We start from the raw sequence: 9,714 nt of genomic DNA, 5'->3' as shown, positions 1-9,714 counted from the left end.
ATTGCGTCGCTCTATATATTTTTTATCATAAATTTACCATGGGCGATATCTCATATACTGTAAAAGAGATTAAAAATTAAGTAATTTTTTTTTTTTTTATAGACTTACTGGGTTAAATGCATTTAATCTGAATTGGTTCGATAGATGTAAATGTTGTGTTAAAAATATAATAAATGTTAATGTAAAATGTGAAGATTAACTTTTTCAGATTAATTTTTTATTTCAATGATTTTATTAGTTTATAGAAAAATAGTATTTTATATTACATTATTTTATGATCACTTATTTCATTTTATATGTATATAATAGTTTATTACCATTTAATTATATAAGAATACTTTATGCAGAAAAATCAGAAAAATATAATATAAAATCAAATACTTCTATTTTTCTGAAAACTAATAAAATTATGTAGTTAAGCTGAAAGTTAAATCAATATTTTCAACATCATATTCAACGTCATAAAATCTTCAAATTTTACAAAAATTATAAAATTCAAACATTTTTTTATATTTTTTAACATTTACATATAATGAACCAACGCAGAATAAATGATTTTAGCGCAGATAGTGTTTAAAAAAAAAAAGAAAAACAGAATTTTAAAATAATCACTAGTTACAGAATATATCGCCCAAGATAAATCCCAATAGAACTATGGGTATAATATAAATAAGCTTGATCAGTTTTCAAAAATAAAAAATATTCTTCGTTCCTAAAAAGAAAAAAATCAACGAACAGATTATAATATCTTATTTTTATCTATTGATGGCCAAAAATAATATTTGTTATATGTTACTAACCTTTTTTTGTAGTTATAATTCTCTTTTATTAATGTTGATCCGAAGTTCGAAATCCGTACGTTGTCGCGTAATACTACTAATAGTACTAAATGTTGAGAAAATATTCTATCTCCATCGCAATATGAGCTGCTCATTGTTTTATTGTTGGGTTATAAACATCTTTCGTATTTGCCGAGTCTATAATAAGAATATAACCTTATTGTAAACAACGAATTGAAAATTTATCCGCAAAAACGATATATACGTACGGGATAACGATGGGAAAAAGAAAAATTAAAAAAATGAATGTCATAATTGGTTGAAATTTCAAACTCGTGAACTTGTATCGTTTGTTTAGAAAAATGGATGATTAACTTATTGGAATACACACATTTTTTAAAGAAATTCAAAACGATGAAAACAGCTTCTTACCTTTTTGCTCTCAATGTTCATTTTGCACCGATTTATTGTTTGATCGACGGTCATTTTATTGGCAAACGACGAAAACAATCTAGTAAAAATTTAAATTCTATGGATGAAAATTACCTCGAGTGCCATTTGTTCGAAGATTTGGTGGAAGTCTATTCTCTTTTTTCGTGTAATAATGTTGTCTCTTCGATGCGATGACGTTGCACCCAGCTGTTATTCTTCAGATCTATAGTGTCTAGGATCATACACCGTATCCTTGCCGACAATTTCGACTTGCACTCGGACGAGTACTCGTAAAGCTTTTCGAACACACTGTACTGAAATTGGAAGGTTTTTTTCATTATACAGCAATTTTATTGAATAGAAACGTATCGTGATATATGCAATGTCCGACGAATCGGTAATTATTATTACATGGTCTATTTCCTTTCCAACGTGTTTCAATATAATACACAAGCATTCGAGTGGTATTTCTTTTGGACTTTTCACTAGTTTCGCCACGCATACATCTAGTATTTGAGGTATTAATATCTCAACTTTCAATAGTTCGCACATGAACCTGGAAATTATATTATGATAAAAAATTATTGAAAACCGTAAAAAAACTGTCTCGTTCGATCAAGGCACCTGCAGTAACCAATGGAACGTTTTCTATAAACAACATCGTTTTGGTCAATTTTTTCTTGGGTTCGTTTCTTCCTTTTCTGTAACACAACAACCGTATCGTTTAATACGCCGACAGTATACTAAGTTATCGTGAATAGGATCGTTAAAACATGTTTAAATGTCTTGTTCATACTCGATCCTCGCAAGATCTTACTTCAATGCTGTGTTTAATCATCATTCGACTCTGGGCAATGATCGATTCGAACGCGTTTTGACACATTCTAACCAAAACTTTTCTAAACGTTGTGGTGCCACATTCTTGCTCTTTCGAATCAACTTCTATGTTTTTCATTAACAAACAGATATGTGCATATTGGGGGCAGAATATCGGTTCGTCTATGGCCTAGAGAGGTCAAAAATATCAAATGATTGTTATCTTAACGTAAAACAACAAATTAAACACACGTAACTGTACGTGTATTACAATATAATGTTTCCTTTTATTTATTTTATCTAAATACCTTTTGGAACAACATTTCCACAACTTTTTTTAGACAAACATCTGTATTCACTGGTAGCGAAATAATACTCTCCGTCAATAGAGCAATATTCTCAGTGGTTATTTTGTTGAGGATAGATAGAAATATTTTCTCAACCTACAGTCGAGCAAAATACACAAGTTTAGTTACATGTAGATTTAAACGTAGAAAATAGATTGTAGTTTATTTCGAACACGAACGTTGTTATAATGATGTTATAATGATGCTGAAACAACTTTTTTATGGAATATAATACTTACTCCTATAGTAGCGTCCTTATTATTCGATGATTGGACGTTAGTAGTTTTTTGTCTCTGTTTTAAAACATAAGGACATCGGAGAGACTTCATGTGCTACTACATCGCTTGTTCTCGTTGACAATAGAGGACGACTGGAATCACTTGTGTCTATATGTCCATCATTTTTAGGAGGCCCATAGTTCTGAAAGAAAATAAAGTATAAGAAGTTGAATACCATGTTATTCATTCGATGGGTTTTAATATTTACACTAATATTCATTGTATATACACGAATATTTAAAAAACTGTTTATTGTTTTCGTTAACTTTATGTATAGTGATTGAAAACTATACTACGAGTATATTATTAACTTATTGAGATTTGTTATTGGAATAATGGCTTTTATTAATGAAAAAAAAAAAAAAAAAAAATCATTATCTTTTAAATGTTTTTTGATGGTTTACTTTGAATCGGATAGTTGACTTTTGAAAATATTCCTGATAAAGGCAACGAAAATGTATTACTACGTAATTTATATTGAAATGTATTCCATAGTATAAAATGAGTAACACTATGTGTTTAGCATTTATTTAATTACAATAGCTTCTTAATGGCACTGCGTCCGACGCTATTAGTTCCAAAGACAGACGAGTGATCAATCGAAAAATAATTAGCATCGATTCGTTTGTATAGTATGTGTTTCAATCTATTCTAATTTAGAGCTCCTCTAATATATCCAACGGGCAGAGGTGTAATGTATTGAAGTAAAGAGTAATATATGCACTTTACCATTGATAGCATGGATGTGTATTTCACAGTTTCGGAATGGTTGTTTTCAGGTGTTTTCGTGTCACAGGATTTCTGTACGGTTCTATGTTTCCGAGGTATCCAATTGTTGTCCTTTAATTCTATCGTGTCTAATATCATAAACCGTATTCTCGTTGGTATCTTTGTTTTGTACGCCAACGACATGTACTCGTTTAGTACTTCAAACGTGACTTTCTGTAATTATTGCAACAAATACTCATATAATGCAAATAGTACCTACTGCGTTGTATTTTAATTTCGAACCCATTCGGCCGATAACATTAATTGCACACTTTTAGTAAAAAGTATACATCAATCTTACATGGTTTAACGTTTTCCCGATTTGTTTTAGTATGTTACACGCGCATTCCAGTGTTTCTTCTTTCGGGGACATTAAAAGGTGTTTTATACACATCTCTAACGTTTGGTTCGACAATATTTTTACTTTATAAAGTTCACACATGAATCTGTAAAGTGATGGACATTGTTTAATATCAAAACCGTTCGTTCTATTCTTATTTAATACGTTGGTACCTGCAATTTCCCACCGATCTCTCTCTGTGAATCTTTTCGTCTCGGTCGTACTTCGATTGCATTTTTTCCTTGTCGTCCTGTAACATTTAATCATATTCAATATACGGATATTATGTATTATGTACAACGATGAATTCATAATAAAATAAAATATTTTAATGTCATGTAAATATGCAGGTACTTGATCTTTGCAATCTTTTATTTCTTTAAGACTTTTGGTCAATTCCTGTTCGTGGACGTGCATGGAATTAAATCTATCTTCGCAGCACAATATTATTAATGTTTTGAATGATGAAGTGGTTGTCTTCACTTTTGCATTGATATCTTTGTTGTTCATTTCCATGCAGATATACGCATACTGAGGAGTGAAATGTGGCTCGTTTATAGCCTGAAATGTTCGATAATGGATAGAAGTATGAATAATATCCGTCACTAATTGTACGTTCAAAACGATCGACACAAGATCAAACATTAACCAAACAAAAATACGTATTGCACAACATGTTTAGTTGATTTTTTCAAAGTACCTTTTGAAATAAAATATCAATAACTTTCTTCAGGCGATGATCAGTATTAATTGACAACGATAAAATGCTATTCGTCAATGGAACCATGTTTTCAGGAGTGATTTTGTTCAGAATAGATCGAAATTTTTTCTCGATCTCCTTAAAGTACATATAAAAAAAAAAAAAAAGAAAAAAAATCGTAGTTATTCGCATAGAACTGTGCAACAAAAAGGGAATATTTAATATTTTAAATATTTTAATCCATCTTGGGACGCATGTTCGAGATAATTATGTTGTCAATATTTCTATTAAATGGTTATTTTACTTCTGTTTGTGCTTCATCATAGTTGGACGTCTGACAGTGTGCTCGTTTGCCTTTCAGACACGATGGAGTCCATGGGTTACTGCATGTTTTAAGATCGCTCGCGTCTCCTTTCGGTATTTGATAATGAACGACTCTCCGTCTTGCCGTTTCCACTCTTGACCTCGAGTCGAACGTACGTGGCACAAATTCCTAAAGCAATCGTTTTAAATAAATATTGTTTCTCCGGTATGTATAAACAGGTAGTGGATAATATAGCCGTTTGCTTACCCTTGTTGGAGCTCTTCCGTACGCCATCGGTCGGAGTATACGGAACTCGACGAGTTTCTCAATAGACGCGGGTTCCTTCCAACATATTGGCTGTTCCTTCAGTCGGATCAACATTTCCTTGCTGTACATTGTTTTCGCTTTGATGTTTACTACTTTGAAGTCTGCATTTCAACATTGTGCACGGACATTTATTAGATATTTTTAAAAAATTTCAAAAATGCTTACCGTTAGTTTTCACGAATTTGCTATACATCTTGTGTTATTCCTGCTTTACTAAACGGAAAAAAAAATTTAAGTTGATAATTACTCCGAAGATAATTAAGGTAAAAGGATAAAAAATATATTTTTAATTTAATAGAACTGGGATTTCGTTATTATAAATCGACTGCCGTAGTCGTTAAATAAAATATTGTTGATTCTCCGCAATCGATTTGTTGTGGAAACCAAAACAGCGGAACGATATCGGCCAGCGGTTTAATTTCAAAAAAATAAATAAATAATATTCAGTAACAATGAAACACGTTCAAATAAGTGATTGTATACGCATAATTAATCGGCATGTTAATCAACGCACGAAACATTAGAAAATGTAATAGAAAATCATAATGCCGTTGATATATTGTTATATGCATACGTATGAACATGGAGAGGCAATCACTGTAAATTCAGAGCGATATTCACAGATGTTGCAAAATTTTTTTATTCCTCAAATTGTTCAATATAGAGTGACTGGATTATTTCAGCAAGATGGAGCTACGAGTCATACAGCTAGAGTGAGTATGAATATTCTGAAAGATTTGTTTCCTAACCATATAATTTCTCAAAATGGGAGTATTCCATGGCCTTCACGTTCGCCTGATTTAACGGCCTGTGATTTTTTTTTTGTGGGGGTATGTTAGAGTATACCAAACAACACTAAGGACACTTGATGATCTTAAACAAAAAATACGAGAAGAGGTGACACAAATTTCACCGGAAATTCTGCGAAACGTCATGACCAGTTTTGAAAGACGCCTTGACGAATGCTTGCTTCGAAATGAACGCCATCTTGTGGATATAATTTATAAAAATTAAACAACAAATTAACACTTTTTTAATGCTATTTTATGTACTTTCAAGTTATTTAAATACATTTGTTAAAAACATATTTGTTGGTTTTTTTTTAGTTATTTTAAAATTGCCCGATTCACTGTCCCACCCTGTATATTTAAAAACATAAATTTTAAAAATGTATGAAACTAAATTTTCAATTTACTGAAATACTTATATCTTGCAGCACATCTAAAATTATCATACAAACAATATTGTTTATTTCACTACTTTGATTTAATATGTTATAATTTAATATATTTTAATTTTATTTTGGTCATATTATTTCTAAAAAAAATTGTTTATCCTTTAAATAATATACCATAATAACGTTTTAAAAACTAGGCAAACTAAAAACTTTTAGTTGTAAATTAAATAAGTTTTGTTTTTTTAATGGATCAATGTTATTTATCCGTTTCAAGCATATGCTTATTGAAAGAGTTTGTAAGTTGTTTATTTTATTTTATTTATTATTAACTAGGTATGTACTTTGTTGTTGCAAAACAAATATATAATTTTTCTTCTTCATCGGTAAAACTTGGTCACTAGAACCATCCTGACATACACCCTTGCCTCTAATTTTCTCTATCCGATGTCTGAATCCTTCACACCTCCTCCTAATGCTTTCAAATTATTCTTTACTACATTTTCTTCTAATACTATAGGTATACTTATGAATAAGTTTTGGCTATGTCAAGCATGCAGTCCATAGCAATATTTCGTTCTTTATTTGAATATTATGTTTATGGGTCTATGGAAGGGTTTATAAGAATATTATATAATTAGGTATTATTATTATTATTATTATATAAGCTAATGTCATAATATTTCCAATCTTAATAAAACAATTGAAAATGTATTGTTGTAGTAAAAGACTTTGGATTATGCGTTTTGAACCCGGGCAGTGCGTTTTAAAATTTCTTTGAAACTAAACTTGTGTCTTTAGCGCCACTAAGAAATTTTAACTCAATGAAACTATATTGTATTTTCTATAAGTAAAAACAAAAATAATTATAAATAAATAAATAATTAATTAATTTTAAATTTTTATTTAAAAAATAAAAATAAAAATTTAAAAGTAACATGTATTTTATTTTTCTTAAGAGGACGCTACAATGGTTATTTTCACTGATAAAAACACGTCTACGAAAAACAAACGAAATGACATCAAAAAATGGTTTTAGAATAAAAATACTCATAATGAAATTTATAGAGAACAATATTTAGGAGGGAACCTCATCGGGGTTTTTCAAAATATCAAGTATTAAAGAAGTTACAATTGTATAAAAAATGTAAAAAAAAAAGTTTTTTGTGTCTTTCATATTAAGCCGTGTATTTAGATTAATACAAAACCCAAATGAGGTTCCCTCTGAAATATTGTCCTCTATAAAATTTATTATAGGTAATTTACTCTAAAACCACTTTTTAATGGCTTTTCGTTTGTTTTTCGACAGCATGTTTACGTCGTTAGATTTGATTTTTCATTACCATCATGTGCTGCTACCTACTTGCCGTTGTGACGGCGGCCGCGAATTCCCCCACTACGCCAATAAGTTAATTAAACCATAATGACTGTCTCGAGCGGTCGGTCGTCGCCCGTCGGTCGATTATCGGCGACAACTGCAGAAGCTTCTGAGAAATGAGAATAGATTATGCGCCGATTACGAACCTAACCAAAATTGTTCCTAATATGAATTACTAACATTATAGAAATAATGAAAAATAAAATTATTATAATTATGCAATCGGCAATCATAGACGGCATTCCATCACTGGCCGACTGGGTAACTCTTTGGTTTATTTTCATTGTTCAATCATTTTTATAATATAATTACTACGGATATTCTAATATTTTCAGACAGTAGGTATTTTTAACTTTAAAGTATGCATCATCCAGCAATAATAAATTCAAGTACCTAATCATATAAGATAAATATTCAAATTAATCGAAACATTTACCTATTATTATTTATCATGATATAAGTATGATAAGTATGACTATCCCCCACAAAAAAAAAAAAAAGTTATAAATGTACACATCGTACTTATTAATTATTGATTACGAATTTCGGACAGCGGAAGTAACATTATGAGACTACCTACTAATAGCTGTATTTCCAGAACTGTGTATGAAAATTAAAAATAAATAGTCAAGTACCTATAGTTATTACTATAACTACCTATTGTACGAGTAATACTCAAATATTATCATAAAGTAAACTCTGAAAAATAACCATTCCTTCTGGATGATTCAACGTGATCACATCAGTTGTAAACATTTTTGTGAATTTTTTATAATTATACGGTCATTATACATTGTTAATTATGGCCAATAAAAAAAATATGCTAAAGCGTAAGCGATCAACTAAAAATATGGTTTCCAAGACTCTTGCACAAAGACGATTAAAAAAACCGAGGCAAGTGCCCTAAATTACATATGATTTATTTTAAAAATTAAAACCATCATATTATTACCAATTTAAATTTAAATTTAAGAACTTAGTCTCCTTGTCTAAAACGAAAAACATTGCTCTGCTGTTAGTGTTGAGTCTCGATTGTAGCTCGTCATAGAGGTAGTAAGTTTATAATATTTTAATGTTTAATCAAATAATTATATGTATATATATATATAAATACATGTATACATATTTACCTAATTAATTTTAGTGACTCACTCACTCCATCACATACACATGCGTTATGTACAGAAATCAATGATAATAATGCCAATCTTGATTTGAAAGGGTAATAACTAATATTTTAATAATAATATAATATTAAAATTATAATATGTAGGTATATAATAAGTTAATTTTTACTATGGTATTTGTAGTCCTCTAGTTGGTCGACGAATTGTAGATATTGCATTTTTCATCAAACAAATACAAGTAAGGCATAAAGGACCATTTGGATGCTCATTTATTGACATGGAATTTCAATCAGAAGTGATACATGGCTTTTATTCGATATTTGTTTTTAAATGTAAAGTATGTTGTATTGAATCTAAATTATACTTGGAAAATATTCAACAAAATCAGTACATGTTAATTAATAAAGCTGTAGTAAACACATGTCAGTCCATAGGTAAATATGTATTATAAAGTTTAATAAAGAATACAATTTTATTATTTATTATAATTAAAATGATAATATGTACTTAAAATATGAAACTATGGTTTGGGCACACTTAACTCACGGAGTTTGCCGCATTTATTGATGTACCGTCATTATCATGTAGTGGGTATGTACAAATACAATCAATCGCAGCCAAAGCTGTAAACGAAGTAGCATGGGACGAAATTAAAAAATCTGGAGAAGAAGAACGCAAACTTGCCATACAATATGGAGATATTGATATTGACGGTGTACCGATGATTACAGTGGTAGCTGATGGACAATGGTCGAAACGCAGCTATAAAACCAAATATGACGCGTTATCTGGAGTAGTAAATATTATAATTATTTATTTTCTTATTATTATTTAATGTTTATTATATTATTATTAATATTTTATTATTTTTATTATATAAATTGTTACCTATAACCTATATATGTTTGAAATTATGTTATCTGTAATCTGTAATCTTGCCCTTC

The 9,714-nt window shown here is 29.7% G+C and overlaps 3 protein-coding genes across 3 annotated transcripts; 1 reads left to right on the top strand and 2 right to left on the bottom strand.

Moving 5' to 3' along the window:
* Window positions 1-1,266: 1,266 nt before the first annotated feature.
* LOC112691279 (eukaryotic translation initiation factor 4 gamma 1-like) lies at window positions 1,267-2,648 on the bottom strand. Its single transcript, XM_025565439.1, has 6 exons — window positions 2,614-2,648; window positions 2,336-2,470; window positions 2,029-2,217; window positions 1,836-1,912; window positions 1,623-1,767; window positions 1,267-1,525 (listed from the first exon to the last, which is right to left on the bottom strand). The coding sequence occupies exons 2-6, from the start codon at window positions 2,348-2,350 to the stop codon at window positions 1,361-1,363; spliced, it is 591 nt and encodes a 196-aa protein (XP_025421224.1). The 5' UTR covers window positions 2,351-2,470; window positions 2,614-2,648; the 3' UTR covers window positions 1,267-1,360.
* A 2-nt stretch (window positions 2,649-2,650) lies between these two features.
* LOC112691278 (eukaryotic translation initiation factor 4 gamma 1-like) lies at window positions 2,651-5,192 on the bottom strand (the record flags this gene model as incomplete). The annotated part of the gene is given in 8 exon segments (XM_025565438.1): window positions 2,651-2,794; window positions 3,382-3,594; window positions 3,722-3,866; window positions 3,934-4,010; window positions 4,115-4,321; window positions 4,461-4,598; window positions 4,765-4,953; window positions 5,032-5,192. Coding segments are annotated over 8 exon segments (1,274 nt in total), but the record flags the coding sequence as incomplete, so codon positions are not given.
* Window positions 5,193-8,445: 3,253 nt separating this feature from the next.
* LOC112691280 lies at window positions 8,446-9,566 on the top strand (the record flags this gene model as incomplete). The annotated part of the gene is made up of 4 exons (XM_025565440.1): window positions 8,446-8,537; window positions 8,788-8,865; window positions 8,954-9,204; window positions 9,388-9,566. Coding segments are annotated over exons 1-4 (600 nt in total), but the record flags the coding sequence as incomplete, so codon positions are not given.
* Between the last annotated feature and the right edge of the window lie 148 nt (window positions 9,567-9,714).

Source organism: Sipha flava, unplaced genomic scaffold (genome assembly GCF_003268045.1).
Source record: "Sipha flava isolate LNK unplaced genomic scaffold, YSA_version1 590_pilon_pilon, whole genome shotgun sequence".
Classification (NCBI taxonomy): Eukaryota; Metazoa; Arthropoda; class Insecta; order Hemiptera; family Aphididae; genus Sipha; species Sipha flava.
This window is presented reverse-complemented; position numbering and strand designations above follow the sequence as displayed.